Consider the following 24,110-nt stretch of genomic DNA (forward strand, 5'->3'; position numbering starts at 1 on the left):
TTTGAAATTACGATTCCGAGCGTAAATTGCTGTTGGGTAATTTTATGTTTATAAAAACGTAACACCAATGATTCGATTCGCGTAAATCGCGGGGCGACTGACTTGCTGACTCACTCAGAGCGGCGTCACGTCGGCGCAGTCAGTCATTCAAACAGTGGTCAATTTTACGAGCGACTTCTGCCTCTGCGATAGACAAATATCCGTAAAATGCGCTTTGTGTAGAGTTAAATAAATTATAACTTCTGACAGTGATTTGTTAACGTAAAAGTACGGTGAGGGATATGAAGGAAAACATATTTGCAAATGCGAAAGAATTTATTGGCAACATAACAGACTTTTGTTATTTGATATTAGATTGGTATATGAAAGATTTACGTGAATTGAATTTACGTGAAGTGATATGATTTAAGGTATTAAATTAATTAAATAAATTAAATAAATTATCTCTAAACATTCCATACTACAGAATTAAGAGTGCTTAATAAAACTCAAACAATATTCGTTTATTTATTCCGACTAAAATTTTTTCATTATCGCTCTTAAAGGTTTAACAATATTAAGATAAAAAAAATATATAGAAAAGTAACTAAACAATCTTTCCTATGTTCAGACCATCTAAGATTTTGACTTTAATTTTTAATGGAAATTTATTTTCGATCCAAGAATGTAAATAATGTATATGACGATTTGAGAATCTGAAAAAAAAAATACTACTATGTAATAAAAATTATTTCAATCATGACTATTACAAACATAAAGTAGGATTTTTTTGATATTTCGTGATTTACTGAAATAAATGCAATTCTTACAGAGATGTAAGTATCGATAGACATGGGGATAATGTAAGCGATGCTCGGTGCAAGGGGGCGCGAGCACCGGACCATCAGAATGAGCAGGTAACGCCGCGCACACGGGGTTATCGACAGCCACTCACTGTCGTAAATTGATTGATTTACACCTTCACTCTGTAATTAACAAACAAAAACTAACAACAGATTTAAAATATAAAGTACTAGCTTTTGCCTATGTTACTCGACGATAACGTAGCTTTTTAATGGTGAAAGAATGTTTGAAATCGGCTCAGTAGTTTTATGGTTATTTCAAAAAACAAAAATACAAATATTTCCTCTTCGTATTATAAATAATAAGGGGTAAAGATGCCTTATTCTGATGTAGTCTTTAATTCTAACGTAGAGTGTTGTCTAAGGTATTTAAAAATGCTTACTTCATACTTAAGTTGAGTTCCATAGAAGCAGTAAATAAACAGTTGTGCGAGCATACATCCCAAATACATGGCCATCGAGAAAAACTCAGCTGATAGTACACTCAGCTAAAAAAAATGATAATTTTAGTTGCTTACATTGACTGATAGATAATTGTCTAAAAATACGTACCCCAACTATCTTATAAACAGTCATACAGATGACCCATGCCATTACGAAGAATTGAACGACCATCGCTTCCGCAAATATTGACTGTACTTCTTTAACAAACCTATAATGAAAATGTTGGTTCTCATTCTTTTGCATCACTATATGTTAATTCAATCTTGAAGCAGTACTAGATGAATGAAGCAAGTAAGCAAACAAAGCAAAAAATTGTAACACAAGAAGCAAAGACTAGCAACAGTGATAATAAACAAGCAATTTACCATAAAATCTGTTGATGATGTTTAACACAGCTTACTAATTTCTTTTGAAATAATGTATTAAATCTTATACTTTCCACATCCTTGTAGTTTTTAATTATGTCATTGTAATCTTCGTTAATTTCTCTTTGTGTATCTGCTAAATGCTCTAAATTATATCTTAACATTTTGATTTGCGTTTTAGCTTGAGCATAAAATGCAACAATAGTACAATCAATTGTGACGTTGCCGTACGCTTGCAGTGTTATTAATATGGACATGTAAGTTAGCGTCAATGCAAACCTGAAGGTAGACGACAAATCGATATCACGTATCTGAATTATTCAAATACAAAAGATGGAAGCTAATGAACTTTTCTCTTTGTTTTCTGGTTTAGTAGAAAAATATGCATATAATGTATACTAAAAGGAAATGGATGGATAGTGAATAGATTAAGAAGGGAGTGATAACTAAAATGCCGGAAAATAGATTAGTCTGAAGGACAGAAACTTACGTCAGTAGAATAAGAATGATTCCTGACAGGTTAAGATTGTAAATACCTTTACTTACACAAGCGTGTCAGTGGTGTCGAATGGGAAATATCCAGTGAACTGAACATCTTCACCCAGAGCGCGGTTGACAACGGGGAATATCGTCCACATGAGCGCACAGAGGAATATCGCACAATGGTACATGCGTAGCAGTCGTAGCATGGACGTAGCGTTGTGCCTCATGACGTCATCTTGGTATTTGTTACCCGGGGCAAAAAGGGACCCTAGATGAGAAAACGTTACCGCTCATTAGCTATAACATGTGCGTCCGTAATTATTTCATTATAATTTTCTGTCCGTAACTATTACGTAATTTGTAGAGTGAAAAGGTTTGATTTTTTATTATATTCAGTAAGCATTTTTTTATTAAATCCAAAGTCTATTGACTTAATTCATCAGTATAGTAATTGAGAAATTAAACCAGCCAATAATTTCGTTGTTTGTTTCCGCAAGGCTTGCTGCCAAAATTTGTTATGAGCGATTGAGACGGCTGTAATGTTTTTTATTCATGTTTTTTTTTTATTTTCTCGTTGCAACACACATTTAGCTTAGCGGTTCTAAATATGTCTGTGAATTATTACAAGAATCACGACCAATATGCGACGAGTTGGGACATATGTAAATGAATACATACGGTCTTTTGACTGTCGGCAGCATGAGTACTCGTGTGGCCGGCATGGCAACTCAATTACCAGTTACTATGTTGTACGCAAGTCTTAAGTTATGGATTTTAGACTAATTTACCGTTAATTGTTTGAATGACGCGGTCGATGCGCGCCGTCCGGACATTGAATGCGACTTGCTTGCCCAATGAGTTTAAGGTTGTAAGAAGAATGAATAAGGTGTTCACAATTTCATGGGTGCTATTCCGGACCTGGGGATCAAATATGAATTTTGCATTCAACTACAACTGTTAGTTTCTTCTAAAGCGAGGTAAATGTAGTCATTTATAAACTTGCCTGAATTACACGTAATACATGTTGCAAATTATATAAAATGACAAGAAACCAAACAACACTACGGTAATACATGTTCAAGGTTTGCTTATATTTAGACGACGACTTAAAAACCATTTTAAAATATCCAACTCTTGCCAAAGCATTAAAATGCGGCTTGAAAGCATCGAAACTACTGTACATGATTATGGCAATAAAAAAAAACTATGATTTGTCGCCACTTTGTCTGAAATATATCTGAAGGCCCCATTAATGTATCAACCTACACAAGCCACTAAAATTCAAACGTTTTTATGTTTCTTCAGTGATATACAGGTTGATAAAGTGTAATGATTTTGTTGTTATTTTGCCTTAATTATAAAACTAGTTTTAAAATCAATAACAACTTACTTTTTACAAATAACAGATGTTGATGTCTTGATAATCATACTTCATACTAATGTTATAAATGCGAAAATTTAGATGGATGGATGAATGTTTGTTAGAGTTTATAGCCTAAACGGCTGAACGGATTTCGATGAATTTGGTACATATGTAGAGGATAGTCTGGAACAACACATAGGCTACTCACTTTTCTTTTTTTAATTCCACGCGGAAGGAGTCGCGAGTGTAAGCTAAGCTATACATAAATATAATAATATAACTATCTATTTAATTACCTTTTATGTAAAGCTCAATCTGCTTCATATTTAAAATAACAAAGAACTTGCAAATAACTTTTTTCAAATAAATAGTATTTCCATGCAAATTTGTCATTATATAAATAAAAATATGTCAACTAAGAAGTTTACAGTTTTAGTTTGTTAACTAATTTTAGTTAATAATTTACAATACTGATAAATAAACCTCTTGCCTCCCTGTATAACATCCTCAAATCTAATTAAGTACACCAAGGCGCTAATTTTCGTATGTAGACAATTAAGAAAGTACAAATCACATTTGTAATTGAATATCTGTTAATTTTAGTTTATTGTTAATAAGCACTCTGCTCTATTGCTCTATATTCAAGCATTTATTGAATTTATTTGCCTAATCTTAATAAAATCGAACGTAATTTTCACTTATATGCTGTGTTTCTAAATTTGAAAAACAATTCTACTTTTTAAAGCCAAAGACAAACGTGACCAGCTGGTACATCTGTAGGCAATAAAAGATTACATTCAAGAGAAAATCTTTATTACTGATAAATGAAATGTATCTTCTAATTATAAGCAAAATCATTACATTCAAAAACAAAACATTAATGTGTTATTAAACATTAAAAATAGTTATGCTTCGCAAAATTTATTTGAAATAAGTTTCGGTGACGTCAAAAGTATACGAATATAAACTATTTACGATCCAAAAACGTGTACAATGAATACGAAGATTTCACGACCTGAAAAAAATATGCAATTACTTTATCAAACATTCTTTACATTTGTTGTATAATACATCCATAATGTTAGGCATCAGCATGAACAACAGTCTTATTCACAGTAACGAGAACGATTACGATTAACTACGATTTTGTAAGACGTAAAAAATCGTGGTTAATTTAAAAGTAAATCCGTTCAAACCAGCTTTGATTTTTTCATTACAGAACATCCTGTTTCAAAATATGAAAATAAGTACTTAAGTGTTCTTACAGAGATAAAACTGTCGATAGACATGGGAACAACGTAGGCGATATACAACGATATGGGCTGGAAACAGCGAGCCATCATGATGAGCAGCGGCCGTGCCATGTGTGGAGGCAACGCCATCCATTCCGCTTCATATATTGCCTGGCTTACCAGGTCACTCTGTGTGGTAAAAAAAATATTCATAGATTAACACGCGGAGCGAGTTTGCCAAATTGGCAACATCTCTTATAAAATAATAGATATGCTTGCTAGGATGTACGCTACGTTAAGTAAAGTCAAAGTAGTCAGTCATATACGTCTTTGCAAATTGTGGCTAAATCACTTACCTCCTTCAAAGAATTAGAAAAAAGCTTTTCGTACTGACCTCATATGTTAGTTGTGTCCCATAGTAACAGAATAAAAACAACTGCATCAATATGCAGGCCAAATAAATGATCATTGTGATAAATTCTGCTGATAGAATTTTCACCTAGAAGTAAACGATAAAACGTTATAACGAGCGCTTTATTTTCGCGATTAAAAAGTTTGAAAATCATACATACGGCAACTAATTTGAAAACAGTCATACAAATGATCCACGCTACAACTATGAATTGCATCACCAATGCTTCAGCAAATATTGATTCCGTCTCCTTCACTAGCCTATAAATATCTACAAATGTATTTAAAGCTGACAATCCATAGTATTAAATATATAAAAAGATAAAACGCAAGTAATAAAACAAGCAAGTAAACTAGCGCGTACCATCCTTCGACCACATCTTTACCTTGGACAAGGTGGGATAGTGGTCAAGCGCTGGTTTTGCAATTTAAAGAAAAAAAGTAATAGTAGTAGTAAAATGATGCACTCAAAGGGTCATCACCAAAAATACTAAATTTTGCAATACTGGTGATGGTGGTTAACGAATTTCACAAATTCTTTATGGAAAGAAATCTTTAAGCCTGTCACTGCATTTTCTTAAGAAATTGAAAAATGATAAAGTCAAAGGTGATAGGAAACAGAACATTTCGTTTTACCATACAGTTAGTTGATGACGTTTAACACATTGGGTTAATCTTCTTTGAAATAGATCTTTGAATGTGTCAGTGTGGATTTCTTTGTGTGGTACGGTGGGAGTTTCATCATCTTCGCCGTATTCGATTTCATCTTCTGTATCCACCAGATGTCGCAAGTTATTCCTAAGTATTTGTAATTGTAATCTGCCTTGCATGTAGAATGCTACAATCAAACAATCCATAGACACGGTGGCGAAACTCAGCCATGCGACGTGTATCGCCACGTATATAACTACGAGCAAAAATCTGTGGAAAAAAAATTAAAACTGAATGCACTGAAAGATGTCAAATCTTGGACTTCGCAGGCGCAGAGACACTATATGTAAGATCATAATAATAGCCCCCCTCAAAACCTAGCCTGGTCCATTTGCTTGTGATGCCCATGACAAATTTTGTGTATTCATAAAAAATAAATTTACTATACTGGTAATCCTGTATCTATAAGCTGGAAGAAACAAACAATAAATAGCTTGGATAATATTAAAAGAAATGAAACCAAGGATAAACTTACGCCGGCTGTTTGGATGTGTCGAAAGGATAGTACATACTGAAAGACACCTCCTGTCCGGAGAGACGAATCATGATGGGGTATGCCATCCACATGATAAAAAGGAACACCACCATAACTTGATAGCATCGCATTAGTATTATCATCTCTGAAGAGTTACGAGTCAACAGCTTATCGTGATATTTGTTGGTAGGAGCAAATACGGGTCCTGTAGCATATACTGCTGATTAATATGTTAACAAAAATGAAGCCCTTTTTGACCGACTTCCCAAAAGAAGGAGGTACTCAATTCGTCTGTATGTTTTTTTTTTTTTTTTATGTGTGTTACGGCATAACTCCGCCGCTAGTGGACCGACTTTGATAAATTTTATTTTATCCGAAAGGTAATGCTTGCAGGTGGGTCCCATTTTTTTGTTTGATTTTTGGAGTTATTTAAATTAATTTTAATTAACCTCGAAACATCTAACACAATTATTAGTAATTACTAATAAATCTACTATAAGGGTACGATTACATTAGTCGATACAGAATGCGTCGTGTGTGAGAATTCATGTCCCCGCATGTCAAAGTGCCCGCATGCGAGGATCTTTTTCATTTGATAGCAACAGCATGCGTTGGACTTTACTATCTACTATACCTTACCACGCACTAAACTTCTCAGCTGTATAACAACCGAGTTATCGACTGATGAAATTACTTCCTTAGACGATATTTACTAACCATTAAAGCATCCATTAAGGACTCTGGGTGCACTTATTTAAATTAACATTATATCTTACCTTTGATAGCATCAACGATTTTGTCAACGCGTTTAGTACGGTAATTGAAAGCCACCTGCTTGCCCAACGAGTTCAAAAGTGTTAAAAAGACGTACATTGCGTTTACAACTTCCATAATATCGTGTCTGACCTGCGAATAATAATACAATAACACTAAACAAACTTACAGAGTTTGAAATTAGCAACAATTGTAATAAAAATGTCTTTTAATCTTAGCGTCTGTGTTCTTTCTCCTTCGTTGTTTAAAGGTAAGCAACGCATCTGCAATTGCAGATGTATATGGGCAGCAGTGACTTCGCTTTTTCGGTTAATTTATACCACCTTATATTAAAAAAATGTTAATTTAAAAATAAGCTTACCTCAATTACACGTAAAACATGCTGTACATTATATATTATGAAAATAAACCAAACGAGTATTCGATAGTAATAATGTAAAATTTCTTTGGTTTTCGATGTTGGTGTCATCAATTTGTAATAACCAAGATTTGCGAATGTTTCGAAATGTGGTATGAAAGTTTCGAAATTTTTACTCGTGTTCGTGTGTTGTGCCATTTTTATATATCAAATTGTTATTTGTTTGTAAGCTTGAAGAAGGTAATTTATCGTCAGAGTATGAATTACTTCTGACTATTGTAATATTGTACAATAAACATTTACCAAGGACATTTTTGTCGTACTTATAGATAATTATTAATTGCTATTAAAGAGTGATTGTTAATGAGTGGTATAAAATATTTACATGATAAATATTAAAAGAATATGCTTATTTATATACCAAATTTCGTGTCGGATTTCAGAATCTTTGTCCAAAATTGATGTAGAATTTTGCTTAATTTTCAATTAAAAATAATGCCTTTCTAAAAAAATATTAGATATAAAAATCCTAAGATTTTTTTAACATTGTTTCTGATGCAATATAACTTAGTAATTATAATAAATTATTAAATAATATGAAAGGTATTTGCATTTGAATTTTATTTATTTAAATCTTTATGCAAATATTGTAATACAAATGTTTAAACTATGCTAATACAAAAAACTTATACTGTTTATTGTGTTTCTGTAGATTAATGTTTTACTTAAACCGATAAGTGGGTAAGCTAGGATGGTAAAATAAAAAAAACTGAATTAAAAAAAACATTACCACATGTATAATGTGAAAGAAAACATGCAATATAGAATAATTAATTTCATTCAATAATTACTAAATAAATAGGGGCAATTAACATCAATTATGTTGTTTACTTAATAGATACTGGGTCCTGGGCCTTTAAAAAATGTACCTAAAATGTACTATTTAGTACCTCGCTCAAAAAAAATTGTACTTTCATTAATACATAAATTTTCTTTAATACATTAATTTGGACTATACAATAGTCAGCCGTGAAATCCTACTCCGTAAATTAAGTTGAAAGTCGACAATTTGGTATAATCTTACCACATTTTTCTTGTATCTTAAACTCCGAAACTCAATGAATAAAAGTTTTTTTACGTGAATATGAAACTGAAAACCCTATTTTGAACATTTTGTATAGTTCTTTGAAACTACTGTAAATAATCCCTTCTACTATTTGATAAAGTATTGCTTACGAATTTTCAAGATTTTTGTCATATAGTATCCTCGATATATTTTTTTAAAACACTTGTTAATAAGGTTACTTTTGGAAGAATTTTCAATTAAACTAGTAGAAGGGGAATGAATACGTACTAAAACATTGGAAATAAAGAATAGATTTTTTTTATTGATGGATTACATTTAAAAACTTTAAAATACAGTATTCACATGGCAATACCGAGTGATTTTATATTTTTTTCTGAAATACTCACTTAAACTTGGCCTTTAACTTGATAAAACTAACTTTTGCATACGTTTAAAAAGCTCCTCCTGTATAATGTAATTATAGAAAACATAACACCGAAGTCTCATTTTTTTTAAATACTATAGTAATAGGCGCAATAAAATAAATTATGTTGTTTAGTTAATTTACCCTTCGCACTTATTGCGCCATTCAAGACCTAGGTCCTCGGCCTTGAAACGTTGGGCTTAGTTTAGATGTCCTAAACTCAATAGTCAAAAGCGCCAATTTACGGTACCTATTTGGTATGATCCTAGCACATTTGTCTTGGATATACATACATATTATACACATTAATACTACCAGTAAATGCATCATTAAAGTTACAGTACTGCATTCAATTTACTATTCTTTTTAAAAGAAACGTATGTAGAACCCTGCTTGGACCAAATCTGGTAATAATAGCGAAGTAACAACCTGAGCCGAAGCTCTTTATAGGATCCTTAAGCTCAATTACTCATGAAAGACGTTTAGGAAGCGCCATCTGCACTCGGCCTCTCCAACCCGGTGAATCTGTAATCTGAGAAATTTCGCGTTTCGTCTGATGAGTGTGGTACCGGAGGCCAAACTTAAGTCCCTTTTACTTCCCACCCTTTTTTGTAAGAAAAAGATGGATGGATGTTACCAGAGCCAGCGAGCGAATGCCCGACTTTCAAATATGGCGGCTTTTAAATAATGTCAGAAATGGCGCCCCACTTAAAATGTCTATTATTCCTTATAATATAGTGATGAAGTGAGATCTCTTAGTTTCAACATGGAGTAAAAAGTTCATCGGTAGATGTAGGACTAGGGGGAGGTGACTGAATTGAGTAAATGATAACCCGCATAGAATAGAATATTAAAGTACGAAACGAATAAGGGGAGATTATTCTTTTCTCACTTTACTAAGATAATTGGAAAATTCATTTCACTTTTTAATATCTTGAAGTAGGATATTTGAAGACATTGATTATTACTATTAATTGTATCATATTATACGTGACAGATTGTTTTTGTACAGTCTTTTACTTACACAATTCTTCTTACGAAGAAGAATGTCTTTTCTTCTTTTGTTACCTAGATAAAGTTATAATTAAAAAAGTCGTATTCAATTAATAAATCTTTATTTTGCTAAGTAAATTAGTTTTTATGACATAAATGGAATATTTCATCCATTATTATTAGCTTATATAAAACTTATATTATACCAAGAAACAAACATCGATTTATATTAATATAGCAAAAGATATAGAAACAAAATAATTAACCATAGACACATACCGACTTACAAATAAACGCGGTTCCAAATTTTTTAGTTACTAATATTTGCTTATACTCAGTTTATTCCTAAGTTTAACTTTATACTGCGTTTATTTGTAAGGCTGATAGAGTTATTGTAGCAATATGATCAAAAGCACTAAATACTTACCTAGGTACCTAATTTACTGTTAACATATTTACTATCTGCATCATAACTAGATAGTAAAACATATTCCATGTAGCGGACAGAACATTCTCGAATAAATAAGCGAATTACTTCAGATCCAGAAATGTGTACAAAGAATAAGAAAACTTCACGACCTGAAAAAGTACAAACATAGCTTTTTGTTAAACAACAACCAATTGCCAATAATTATAAAAAAAAATTAGTTATCTCACAAGAGAGCAATCCTTACAGAAATAAATATGTCTAGTGACATGGGCACGATGTAGGCAACGCAAGGCTCTATAGGCCGGTAGCAGCGCTCCATCATGATGAGCAGCGACCGACGCAGCCGCGGCGACACCGCCGGCCAATCTGACTCGTAGATTGATTGGTTCACGAACTCACTCTATGGAGGAAAAAGTAATTTATAAATAACGATACCTATAGTATAAGTACATTTATAATGTACTAAGTTACATTATTTAAAACAGACAGACCTCATCTTTAAGTTGTGTTCCAAAGTAGCAAATGAGAAACAGTTGCACCAATACGCAGTTCATATAGGCGATCATTGTCATAAACTCAGCTGATAGAAAATCCAGCTGAAAGAAAACACATTGGAAACAAACTCCAATATCATTTAAATAGTTAATCTAAAACATAAAATAAAATGAGAACATACGCTAACTATTTTATAAAGAGTCATACAGATGACCCAGGCCATGACTAAAAATTGCAGAATCATTGATGATCTAAATGTGGATTCAACTACATCGACGAGCCTGTCGAAAGAAAAAAGATAAATAAAAGGTGAGACTGAGATGACGTATGATAGAGTTATTTGGAGGAGAAAAATCTATCGCGCCGAACCTACGGGGATAGGATAAGGAGGAGGAGGAGGAGGATGATGATGATGATGATGAAAAGGTTAAATTGCTTAAGTAACTAGTACAAATAATCTTGCAGCTTCTTTTATTACAAGTATTTTTAATTTACATATTGCAATTTAATAAGTCTAATTAGGAATCTATACTTATATTATAAAGATATTATAAGGAGGAAAAATTGTACTTTTTATGTATTAAAATAACCTAAAACTACTGGGCCGATTTCAAAAATTCTTTCATCATTAGAAAGGTAAACTATCTATGAGTAACATAGGGTTATGTCCTTTATTGATTTTTAATTTCACGCAGAAAAAATCGCGTATAAGATAATTTGTTATCATACTTAAGATACTTACCATACAATCAGTTGATGACGTTTTACACACCTCACTAATCTTGCGTGGAACAGATCATTAAATCTCATATTTTCTAAATCTCTGTACAATTTCACTTCAATTTTCTCATTATTTTCATTACTGTCCTCGTCTTCTAAATCCGCTATATGCATTAAATTATGCCTTAACATTTGCAATTGCAGTCGCGCTTGCATATAGAAACCATATACAGTGCAGTCCATCGTCGCAGTGGATAATGATACCCAGTGTACCATGATCGTAATATATAATACAACCAACAAAAACCTGTAACAAATGAGGGACAAAGAACGATGTCGTGGTTTAAGAAATTTCGCCAGTGGTTGGGAATGAATGTTTGAACCAGAGACATTTAGCTGTGCTTCTCCAGCATTTTTGCTCTGTGACAAACTTTTTGAAATCTATGGTGACGCTTCCGCTGATCTCTTTTTAAACCCAACCTCGGAAAGACGCGGATGCAAATGTGTCAAAGTTACAATTGTGCCATATATTTTTTCTATACCAAAATTCACAAAATTCACAGTGGTAGTGCCCGCTTTAACATCTTAGCACTGCAGGGCCGGCGCGCCTTGTGTAATACCACGACCACACAGAAGACAGGCGTGAAGTGGAAGTAATTCCGTGTTTCGTCTGATGAGTGTGGTGCCGGAGGCCTAATTTAAGTCCCTTACTCCTTACCACCCTTTTCTCATAAGGAGAGGATGGGAAGGGGAAGTGGATTTGACAGTGGAGGAGATGCATAGGAGGGGGAAATATCCTCTTTATGTGCGTTTCCTCCTCCGTCGGATAAGGGTAGGCAACGCATCTGCAATAGCGGATGACTATGAGCAGCGGTCGCTTCGCCATTTTGGCGGATTCGGGTGGCCGCTTGCTCGTTTGTCACCTTATGTTATTAAAAAAAAAAGTTTTTTATAATACCAAAAGATTTTTATTCCTTTTGTTCTGCAATGAACAATGAGTAGTTGGTTAATCCTGAACTGCTGTTCCAAGTGTCTAATACCTAGATTGTCCTGATAATTACCGAAATTAAAATAATACTTGTCATGGTTTTGTTATCAATCGCATACTTACACCGACAGTCTTTCGGTGCTGAATGAGAAATGCATATCGAACTTCACTTCTTGCCCTAAGAAGCGACACGCCAATGGATACGTCATCCACAAGAGCGAGCATATTATCATCAACGCGTGGTTCGATCTCAGCAACAGCCACATGTTTTTAGCATTGCGCTCCATAAGCTCTTCGTGCGTTTTGCTATTTGGAGCAAATACTGGCCCTGTAATATTTAATTTAATAAAAACAAGATTTCATATGAATTATTAAATTCACAAGATAATCATAATTTGTCGTGATTTATTTTTAAACTTTCTGAATTCGATCTGCATCTCTGACACTATTTCTACAAGATGTCTTAACCTTTATTTAGCTAAACTATGATTATGAGTTGGTAACTAACATTAAGAATTACAACTTTTGATATTTATGTAACAGTAGCTGTCGCCCGCGACTCCATCCGCGTGGAAAAAAAAAAGTGAGTGACCTATGTATTCTTCCTATCTAGACTATCCTCTACGTCTATACCAAATTTCATTGAAATTTGTTCAGCCTTCTAACAAACATCCATCCATCCATCCATCCATCCATCCATCCATCCATCTAAACATTCGCATTTATAATATTTGTATGATATGATTAGCATTATGTATATCCGATACCCCTTATCGCTTCAGCAATTTTCTCGATACGTCCTCTTCGGATGTTATAAACCAATAGTTTTCCGAGCGAGTTGTAGAGAGTTAACAAAACGTACAATGTGTTTACCATTTCTTCGGCATCGTCCCGAAGCTGTAAAACAAAGAATGAGAATTTTAAACAGCGAGCTTTTACGCACAGTCTAGAAGCAGATTTGCTCTCAGTTAACCAAGACTAGATAAATATTAAGGAATAATACATAAATATTAAGGACACTGACAACTATTATACGAGTATATAGCGCCGATCTAGAATGTATTTGTAATGAGCACGCTTCTACATTTCCAAAAAAAAATAAGCTTAATTTTGGTTGATGAGAGCGTAGAAAAACTATTTACTTCTCAATTAAATTATTTTGACAGTGGTAGAACCCGCTTTAACATCTTCGCACGAATGGGCCTGCTTGAAAACAGGAGTGAAGTTGAAGCAATTCCGTATTTCCTTTGCTGAGTGTGGGGCCGATGGCCTAATTTTAGTCCAACTCCCGTTCCACCATTTTCTTAAGAGGAAAGGATGAGAACAAAAAAATGTAAATTTGACGATGGAAGAGACGCATAGAAAGGGGAAATCCTGTCCTGTTTATGTGCGTCTCCACCTCCATCAATTAAGGGTAGGCAACGCATCTGCAATTGCGGATGTTTATAGGCAGTAGTCGCTTTCCATTTCGGTGGATCAGGTGACCGCTTACTCGTATGCCACTTTAGATTATTAAAAAAAATGTCTTCAAACACTAGCGGAATCAAAAAGTAAACTTACCTTGTAAACTTGAACCATATGTTGAAAGCAAAATGTACAGAAAACGATTAAAACTAATATGCGATAGTAACGGTGTAGAGTTTGCTTCATTTTTGTGTTCGACTTATCTATTTCATAACATCCTGACATTTTCATAAAACTATAATGAGGTTTGAACGCATCAAAATTATTTTTCATGTTTAACAGAAAATAGAACAATCAACTATAATAATATCGCTACAATGTTTACCTTGCAAATATTATAAACTTGCGCACTATGTTAAATTAACAATTATACACTATACATTAGTATACAGTATGTTACAAAATGCAACATATTTACATATATGAAAATAACATTACACTACTTTTACCTATCATTTATTCTGACAGAACATCCGCTTAAAAACATACTGTTAATCTTTTTATCAAGAAGATTACGAGGAAAGATCGGTCTCTTTTAATTGTCCAAAACAAGGGTAGGTCATTGTAGTATTAGTACATACGATACTTTAATTTTTCATAATAACAATTGTTTTCATGGCTATTGTTAACATTTTCTATTTTCAACACGAGAAAGCAGTAACTTATACCTCTTTTTTCTAACGTTTACGATTATTAGGAATATCATCTCCCTGTATCATGATACAAATTACATCAATTATTGCAATTAATATCAATTACGTTGTTTATTTAATTACCACTTCGCAATAAATACCACAACAAATAAGAGTTTTAGTCGACCATGAAACTAGCGATAACGTTTGTGATGCAAGAGTTAAAAGTAAAAAAAATACAATACAAATTAAAAAAAAATGATTACATCTAAGTCGTCTTATTTCATTAAAATCCAGTAAAATCCCTGGAGAAAGCCAGCTGGATAATTTTAAATCAGAATTTTCAATGCTGATAATGATTGCATCTTCGATTTATAGCTATTGTCATCCGAATGCAGAAAAAACTATTTAGTGGAACACAATTATCTTTATGTGTATTATCAACTTATTTTCGATCCAGAAATGTGTACAAAGAATATGAGAATTTCACCACCTGCGAAAAGCAATAAAGTATTTGCTTAAACCACTAATAAGAGGATTCCTTCTATTACCATAAATTACAAATGTATTCTTGATCATAGCTTAGTATTAAAACAACAAATTGTAATTAGCTTTAAGTTAGTTAGTGTAAATGTAATTGAAATTTATCAATCTTTTTTGTTACAATTAAATTATTTCTATTTGTATTTCTAACACATATTTTTTTAAAAGGTATTACAAACAATATACGAATAAGTCAAAGCGAATAGAACTGCTACATAAAACCCTTCTTTCTTTCTTTGTCTCTCTTCTCTAAAGGTAACTCACGAATCGTGATTTATAGAAGTAGGTTCTAGTTATTTCCTGAAAGTTTTGGTTAACTTTGTCTTGATTACCATAACATTTAAAGATGTAAATGAAAAGTTTCTCACAGATATAAAAGTATCTAGAGACATGGGCACGATGTAGGCGATGCAAGGCGCTATAGGCCGGTAGCAGCGCTCCATCATGATAAGCAGCGACCGACGTAGCCGCGGCGACACCGCCGGCCAATCTGACTCGTAGATTGATTGGTTCACGAACTCACTCTGTGAAGAAAAACTTTTGAAATTGACAATTCTTTTAATAACACTTATGGTATAAGTAGTATTCCACGCCAGTGAGTGTCCCGATAACAGTAACTTAATTGTAACAGTAACAAGTGACTTGCCTCGTCTTTAAGTTGCGTTCCAAAGTAGCAGTAAATGAATAATTGAAACAAAATACAACTCAAATATACAATCATTGCCAGAAATTCCACTGACAATATATCAATCTGAAAGTAGACGTTAATAAATACATAAGTTGTACAAGATTTAGTTCAACAAGAAAGTTAAAATACCGCAGCTATCTTGTAAATAGTCATACAGATGATCCAGGCCATCACTAGAATCTGCAAAACCATTGGAGTACCGAATATTGACTCGATTTCATCAACTAGCCTGCGAAAATTAATAACACAAAAAGAAAATTTGACTTAAAATGTTTACCAACAATATTAACCAGTATTAAATATTCCATACCAAACTATCAACTCATGTCGTTTCTTACACATGACTAATCTTCTGTAGAATATGTTTTTAAACCTTGTACTTTCCACATCTCTGTACATTTTCACTGTCATTTTGTCATCTTCGTCATCATCTTCTACATCCCCTAGATGTGTTAAATTGTCTCTTAACATTTGCGATTGTAACTGCGCTTGCATGTACAAGGAGACAATTATGCAGTCTATTGATAGAGTGAATAACGACACCCAATGCACTATCAATGCAACGTAAACAACCACCGATATAAACCTGTAAAGTATGTCATATCAAAATTAAAAATGAATCAATCTAATAGAGCAGGAGTTCACGCAAACTAGAAAGTCACTAGCCAACATTGATTAAACCCAAAAAGCTCTGGCAGATTTTGTTAATCCACCAAGAAGTCGGGTCCAATATGACACTTTAATTTGGTGGTCTAAAATCCTATCATGTTTGGAAACCACTGCAACTTTTACTTACACTGGAAGTCTATCTGTTTCGAACGGATAGTACATGCTGAACCGCACTTATTGCCCGGAGAGACGAATCATTAACGGAAATATCATCCACAAGACGGAACACGACATCGAAACGCATAAGTTCATTCTCAGAACTCGCAACATCGAAACTGCGTTGCGCTGAACAAGTTCTTCTTGATATTTGTTACGCGCAGCAAAAACTGATCCTGTAATGTGGTTTGCATTTAAACTTTACCGATGCTCTTGGTAAGGCTGCGTACAATTATGTAAATTACATTGAAGAAATACTACATATCAGCTATACTACGAAGCATTGAAGTAACAGGAGTACTATTTTAAAAAGTAACTTAATCGTAGCTCTACGGCGTAGAACCTACGCTACGCTGCTACATATTAGGGGTAATACAGCTACGTAATAAAGTAGTTTAATGTTTTACCCTTTATGACTTCAATAATATGCTCGATTCGTGCATTTCGGATATTGATAGTGAGTACTTTACATTCAGAGTTCATAAGAGTAAGAAACACCTATAGTGTATTTATTACTTCTTCGATATCGTGACGAATCTGAAAAAAAAATAAAGCAGCAAAATAATCGAATGGTATGTTATGTACTAAAACCGGTTCATTTGATTTAGCTTAAAAAACAATAAATGTAACTATCCACATACAGATTATGCGCAAAACATTACTCTTTGTTACTAAATTATGATTTAAGTAACTTTTTATTTTAGTTTTTTTTTATAACATAAGGTGGCAAACAAGCAAGCGGCCACCTGAAATCGCCAAAGTGGCGAAGCGACCGCTGCCCATAGACATCCGAAATTGCGGATGCGTTTCCTACCCTTATCCGACGGAAGAGGAGACGCACATAAAGAGGGTATTTCCCCTTCCTATGCATCTCCTCCACTGTCAAATCCACTTCCTCTTCCCAACCTCTCTTTACAAAAAAAGGGTGGTAAAGAGAAAGGGACTTAAATTAGGCCTCCGGCACAACACTCATCAGACGAAACACGATTAGTTATATCTTTACGATAAAAAATGTTTAATTTAACTCGCCTGAATTAGACGTATAACGTGTTGTGATAGAAAAATTAAATAAATAACCGAAACGGTTATTCTATAACAAGTGTGTAATGTCTCTTTCATTTTAGATGTTGGCTTATCCATAATTTTGTAACATCCTGTCATCACCAAATATCTGAAATGTGGTTTAAAACCGTCGAAATTACTTTTCATGGTTACAACATAAAAAAAACAACAAAGTGTCTACAAAGCCTGAATTACATCTGGAAATTTACAAAAGTAAATTTCATAATACAAAGACCAATTATGATATTTAATATTTATATACAGGGCGTACCTAGAACCAATAGAAAAAACTCAAAATTAATTAATTGTGGACTCTGAATTACCGCACGGTTTTCCATACATAACTTTTCCAGAAACTGTTACACTTTTTCTCCTTCTTAGGGATTTCAGAAATGTTTGAAACGTTAGCATATTTTGTATTTTCTTTACATACTTTATCTAACAATTCCAGATAATACTTCGTCTTACATAAAAATTATGATCAAAAAATTATAATGAGCGTCGGTGGCTTCGTGGTTTAAGCACTTGACTTGTAATCTACAGGTCTTAAGTTCGAATCCGTACGAAGACGTTCTTACGGTGAAGGAAAACAGCTCGATGCAACCTTCACATATCAGCAAAGAAATTTAAAGATATTTGTAAAGTCAACCAACTCGCACTCGGCCAGCATGGTTGACTATGGCCTAGTCACCCTAATTTGGAGTAAGCTCCGAGCCCCTCGGTGAGGAGCTATAGTGAGCTGGTGATGATGATGAATTATAATTAAAGATTAAATAGGCCATCATCTGTACATAAAATTGCTTACATGTTTTAAGTTTTAGGTTAAATGTACAAAAATAAACCTACCTCCTGTGTATATGATTAAAATAAATTATGAAAGTGTTAATTTTCGCAATCGGTCTATTAGATATTTACTTAATGTTTAGTATTAAAGAACAATGAGTCTTCCTAATAAGTACTTAGCGCTTTACAACGCCATAACTACATAAGTTCTCAAATTGCAAACACATGTTGTGTTACATCAAATTACCAGAAGAAGCGTCGGTTTTCACTGACTTTCATTTCAAACTATGCCATTTCTGTGGGTTTATGGACATCCTCTGACACCACCACATGTTGTCATTTCTCACAACAGTAGATACGTATGTAGAACAAAATATGAGCATAGAAACCAACTTCTTTAAAGTCCCGAACTAATGAAATAAAGTAAAGATTTCGAATGCTTTATTGCGGTAGGAAAATCAATGACTATATTATGATATGACTAGTTCTTGCCCGCGACTCCGTCCACGCAATATTAAGATAAAAATGTAGCCCATAATATTATGGGCTACATTTTTTTCACTTATAATTCACTATAGTGAATTCCGGTTGAAATCGGTCCAGCCATTTCGGAGATTACCCGGAACAAACAGGGCTTGCGGACAGACAGACAGACAAAAAAAATTAATATGATTTTCGTTATCAGCAAAGCAAGTCCATCTTCCTGAAATCTGGAATTTTTCTTTTTATATTACAAACTGACACTCCAATTTCATTATATGTATAGATAGACTAGCGTTCGCCCGAGACTTCGTCCGCGTGGAATTAAAAAAAAACAAAAGTGAGTAGCCTATGTGTTCTTCCAGACTATCCTCTACATCTATACCGAATTTCACCGAAATCGGTTTAGCTGTTTAGACTGCAAACTCTAACAAACATCCATCCATCCATCTAAACTTTCGTATTTATGAGTATGAATATGATTACTAAATAAATGGAATAAGTCAATTGAAGGGCGATCTATTTCTGATAGTATTTAGTAACAGCAAGGCATACTACTACAGCAACTTTTATTTCCTCTGATTGTTTATAGGCAGATTGTTCATAAAACCATGTGAATGTGAACACCGTGTTTAATATAACCTTGATGTGCTCCTTGTCTAGTCGGTTAAATGAGGTTTTAAATAAAACTTCACAAATTCCATTTACTTTATTTATATTGTTAACATTTAGGAGCTAATGCGAGCGAATTTAACGTTGGTAACCTTATGTTGGAAATTTCGGGCCAATTGCAACTACATTGATTGCAAGAAGAAACATAAATAAAATAATCTGATAGCATTTTAAATTTATTCATGTAACAACAATTTGAAATTTAACTCTGGTCCAGAAATGTGTATAGAGAATATGCAGATTTCACAATCTGAAAAAAAAAAACAATACAGTGGTACAGTACACAATACATGTTTTGAATTGGTCGGCTTTCCCAGTTTAATGCCACGACCACTAAAACAACTGTCAAGTGGCCACATAAAAGGGAAGGCGTCTTTTCGTATAAGAAGGGACGGAGGAGGGGATTTAAAGGGGAAGTGGACACAGAGGTAGATTAGAATATTTTTATTCATTATCCTTAATTTGGAAATATTATTTTACTCCGCATTAAATTATATAAAAAATACATTTTATTGTTTACATTTGCCAAATTATCTATTGCAAATGTCAAAATAACATGACATGATGTCAAATCATGGCAACTTTGCTTCCTTGATGTTGGCTGCAACTTATGGTCTCTTTCCCACATTAGGGTTTTTATCCAAAATATTTGCCTCTAAGTTTAACAGCGTGAAAATATATATCCTAAAGCGTGACGTAAGTGTAGGGCTTTTTATTAAGAAAGATATTCGAAAATATGCTGTAATTGCTGACATCTTAGGCAACAAAGAAGTGCGTGTTTACGCTTTATTATATTAGTATTGATTAGTAATGTAATTCTCACAGATATAAATGTATCAAGAGACATAGGCACGACGTATGCAATGCAGGGTGCCACAGGCTGGTAGCAGCGCTCCATCATGATGAGAAGCGGTCGACGCAGCCGCGGCGACACCGCCGGCCAATCTGACTCGTATATTGATTGGTTCACGTATTCACTCTGTGGATTAATAAAGAACTATAAGAATCTGATGTTACATTGTTTCATCTTTCCAAAGAACTTACCTCATCTTTAAGTTGCGTGCCGTAGTAGCAAAAAAGAAATAATTGTAGCAACACGCAGCCTAAATATACAATCATTGTTACGAACTCTGCTGACATCACATTCAACTGAAAATTAACTTCATTAAATGACCTGCTTTTTCTAATTACTTATAACGATTCAATACGAGGAACATACGCCAATTATCTTGTAAACAGTCATACAGATGATCCAGGCCATGACTAAGAATTGTAGAACCATTGATGACCCAAATACAGATTCAACTTCATCGACCAGCCTGTGTATAGAAAAATATTAATCTACTGTACATAGAGTCTTTTTTTTATAATATAAGGTGGCAAACGAGCAAGTGGCCACCTGAGTCCACCCAAATGGAAAGCGACCGGTGCCCATAGACATCCGCAATTGCAGATGCACTGCCTACCCTTGATTGACGGAGGAGGAGACGCACATAAAGAGGACATTTCCCCTTCCTATGCGTCTCGTCCACCGTCAAATTCACTACTTTTCCATCCTTTTCTCTTAAGAAAAGGATGTCAAAAAAGGAAGCTTATTGTCAAAAAAGAAATCAAAAAAGGGTGGAAAGGGAAAGTGACTAAAATTAGACAAAGCTGTCCATGGCGCGGATTTACCATAACAAATGTCTACCTGTAAACTTTGAGTGTGACGGTAACCAAAATACATCTATAAAAACAAACCAAATGGTGCGTCTTACCATACAATCAATTGCTGGCGTTTAATGCACATGATCAATCGTTTGCGGAAAGAATTCTCAAATCGTGAACTCTCCACATCTCTGTACATTTTTACTTCAAATTTATCATTATCGTCATCATTAACCTCGTCTTCTGAATCCGCTAGATGCATGAAATTGTATCTTAACATTTGCAACTGCAGTTGCGCTTGCATGTAGAAGCCAACCGCAATACAATCCATAGCTACCGTAGATAATGATACCCAATGCACCATGATCGTAATGTATACGACCACAAATAAAAACCTGGACAAGTTATTTTATTTTAATTTATTACTTCAATTCTTTAAATCAACATTACCAGAATGTAAATGTCAACTTCTGAGTTCCGTCTGATCAGATGTCTTAAATGTTATTTTCTCCTTCAACATTCATTCTTTATACAGCATAAGGTCTTGCTACAAGCTCTCGCTATTTCTTTTGATTAACATAGGTTTCCAATATTGGACCAATCCAACTCTGATACTTACACTGGAAGTTTATCGGTGCTGAATGGCCAATACATGGCAAAGCGAACTTCTTCACCCAAGAAGCGAGTCATTAGTGGATACGTCATCCACAACATGGAGCAGACGATCACAAAGCCCTGATATCCTCGGAACAATCGTTTCATCTTCGCAGCATTGCGCATTATGAGCTCTTCGTGCCGTTTACTATTAGGTGCAAATACTGGACCTATAACATTTAAATCAATAAATGTAATTATTTTCTTTTCCTCTAATTAAGACAGATGGCGCATATAGAGGAATATGAGAGGAAAAACAGAATATATTCATTGTATTTATGAGAAAAAAAAACAAAATGTCATGTCTACTCTAATCTTCTCCAAAGGTCCCACTACACCACACTATTATTAAATTATCTTTAAGTTAATTAACTTTGTTTCTTGGTATTGATTTTCACCTAATTGTAATTATTCGTCTAAATAATTTTGACATCGATGATTCTTCTCACCTCTTCTGATTTCTAATTCCTCACCTTTTATAACTTCAGCAATACGTTCGATGCGAGTCCTTCGTACATTGAAAATAACCAGTTTGCCGAGCGAATTGAAAAGTGTTAACAAGACGTATAAGGTATCGACTAATTCTGAAACATTATCTTGGATCTGTAAAATGAAGAACGTTTTGATAAACTTTTTTTTTTTTTCAAAGTATATGTTACATGGTAAACGAGCGCAACTAACTCACTTTATTATTAAAAGTTATAGTAATTGTTATTGTTATAAAAATGTAAAATAAACTTACTTGATACAGACGTATGAGATGTTGTGTACAAAATGTACAATAGTAGACAGTCACAAATATCCGATAGAACAGATGTAAAGATTCCTGCATTTTGGATGTCGGCGACATAATTTTATAACATCCAAACATTACCAAAAAATTGAAATGGGGTTTGAAAGCCTCGAAATTATCCTTCATATTTATGAAATTTTAATTACAACGAATCCTCCATTTCTATGATGTTTCAATGATTTCTAAAGTAAAAAAAATATAAAACATGATGCTTAATTGTTGATCAATTAGGTTAGTCAATATACACAGGGTGCTTTCTCAAAACATAGTTGTAAAATTCCCAACACAAGATGGGCTAGTGTTTTTCATCCGAATAGAACGCTTAATTCACAAATAGAGCTAGGACATTGCTCTATTGATTTGGTTTTTGATTTACATTGATAAATAGGTTAAATTTTATCCGCATTTCTGATATCTATAACAAAAATAAATGCTGCTTTCTGAATATGTTAAATCAATGATTCCTCTTGACAATTTTTTAGCAGTGGTTTTAAAGTTAAGTCAGGATAACATATGCAGAATATCTTACATCTACCCTCCTGTATAAATATAGAAGTGTTAATTTTCTCAATTGATCTATTACTCGCTTATAATATTGTCAATTATGTATCGAAGAGTTTACCTAATAAGTAGTTAGCGATCTATATCGCAAAACGAGGATGTATAAAACTTAAGTTCTTAGAAACACATGTTCTATCACAAGAAATTATCAAATATCATTAATACGTGACTAGCTGTTGCTCGCGACTTCACCGGCGTGAAATTAAAAATGTAGCCTGTTACTCACAGATAAATTACCTTTCTAACGGTGAAAGAAATTTTAATATCGTCCCAGTAGTTTTTGAGTTATTTCAATACGTACACAAATACAAATATTTCGTTTTTGTAATATTAGTATAGATATTGAAATGCAGATAATAAAACAAAAGTTATTGAATTATGTATACTTTTACTGACAATTGCAAGCCACTATTTTTATTTTACTTAATACTTTCAATGCCATCGACTTCGAAAGCGAGTTCATTTTAATTTACATAGTGAGAGACAGAGAATAGAGATAGATAGATCCTGAACATTCTCAATATAACTATCATGAAAAAAAAAATATTCGAGCAATTTTTTTTTGTGACTGAGTTGTCACTGCCTTGAAAAGACATTTACAGACTCGCCAGGCTTGAAGTGGCCGAGTGCAGATGGCGCTTAGCCTAAACCTTTTATGAGTAACTAGGCTTGAGGGCTCCCTCAGCAGCGGCTCGGGCCGTTACTTTCATTGTTACGTTAATTCCAGCAAGC

General features: G+C 33.7%; 3 protein-coding genes across 3 annotated transcripts; all 3 read right to left on the minus strand.

The window, feature by feature from the left end:
• Positions 1-647: 647 nt before the first annotated feature.
• Positions 648-3,317, minus strand: LOC106100147 (odorant receptor Or1-like). Its single transcript, XM_013278891.1, has 8 exons — positions 3,138-3,317; positions 2,923-3,052; positions 2,198-2,402; positions 1,652-1,930; positions 1,395-1,494; positions 1,226-1,330; positions 810-965; positions 648-695 (listed from the first exon to the last, which is right to left on the minus strand). Exons 1-8 carry the CDS (start codon positions 3,315-3,317, stop codon positions 648-650), a joined length of 1,203 nt encoding a protein of 400 aa, XP_013134345.1.
• A 7,155-nt stretch (positions 3,318-10,472) lies between these two features.
• On the minus strand, positions 10,473-11,862 carry LOC106100096 (odorant receptor 7a-like). Its single transcript, XM_013278832.1, has 5 exons — positions 11,609-11,862; positions 11,048-11,147; positions 10,863-10,967; positions 10,616-10,771; positions 10,473-10,520 (listed from the first exon to the last, which is right to left on the minus strand). Exons 1-5 carry the CDS (start codon positions 11,860-11,862, stop codon positions 10,473-10,475), a joined length of 663 nt encoding a protein of 220 aa, XP_013134286.1.
• A 3,253-nt stretch (positions 11,863-15,115) lies between these two features.
• Positions 15,116-22,856, minus strand: LOC106100097 (odorant receptor 4-like). The gene is made up of 12 exons (XM_013278833.1): positions 22,767-22,856; positions 22,474-22,627; positions 21,990-22,194; positions 20,943-21,042; positions 20,768-20,872; positions 20,547-20,702; positions 19,931-19,973; positions 16,212-16,344; positions 16,031-16,130; positions 15,860-15,964; positions 15,582-15,737; positions 15,116-15,163 (listed from the first exon to the last, which is right to left on the minus strand). The coding sequence occupies exons 1-12, from the start codon at positions 22,854-22,856 to the stop codon at positions 15,116-15,118; spliced, it is 1,395 nt and encodes a 464-aa protein (XP_013134287.1).
• Between the last annotated feature and the right edge of the window lie 1,254 nt (positions 22,857-24,110).

This window comes from Papilio polytes, unplaced genomic scaffold (assembly GCF_000836215.1).
Source record: "Papilio polytes unplaced genomic scaffold, Ppol_1.0 DF824069.1, whole genome shotgun sequence".
In the NCBI taxonomy this organism is placed as follows: domain Eukaryota; kingdom Metazoa; phylum Arthropoda; class Insecta; order Lepidoptera; family Papilionidae; genus Papilio; species Papilio polytes.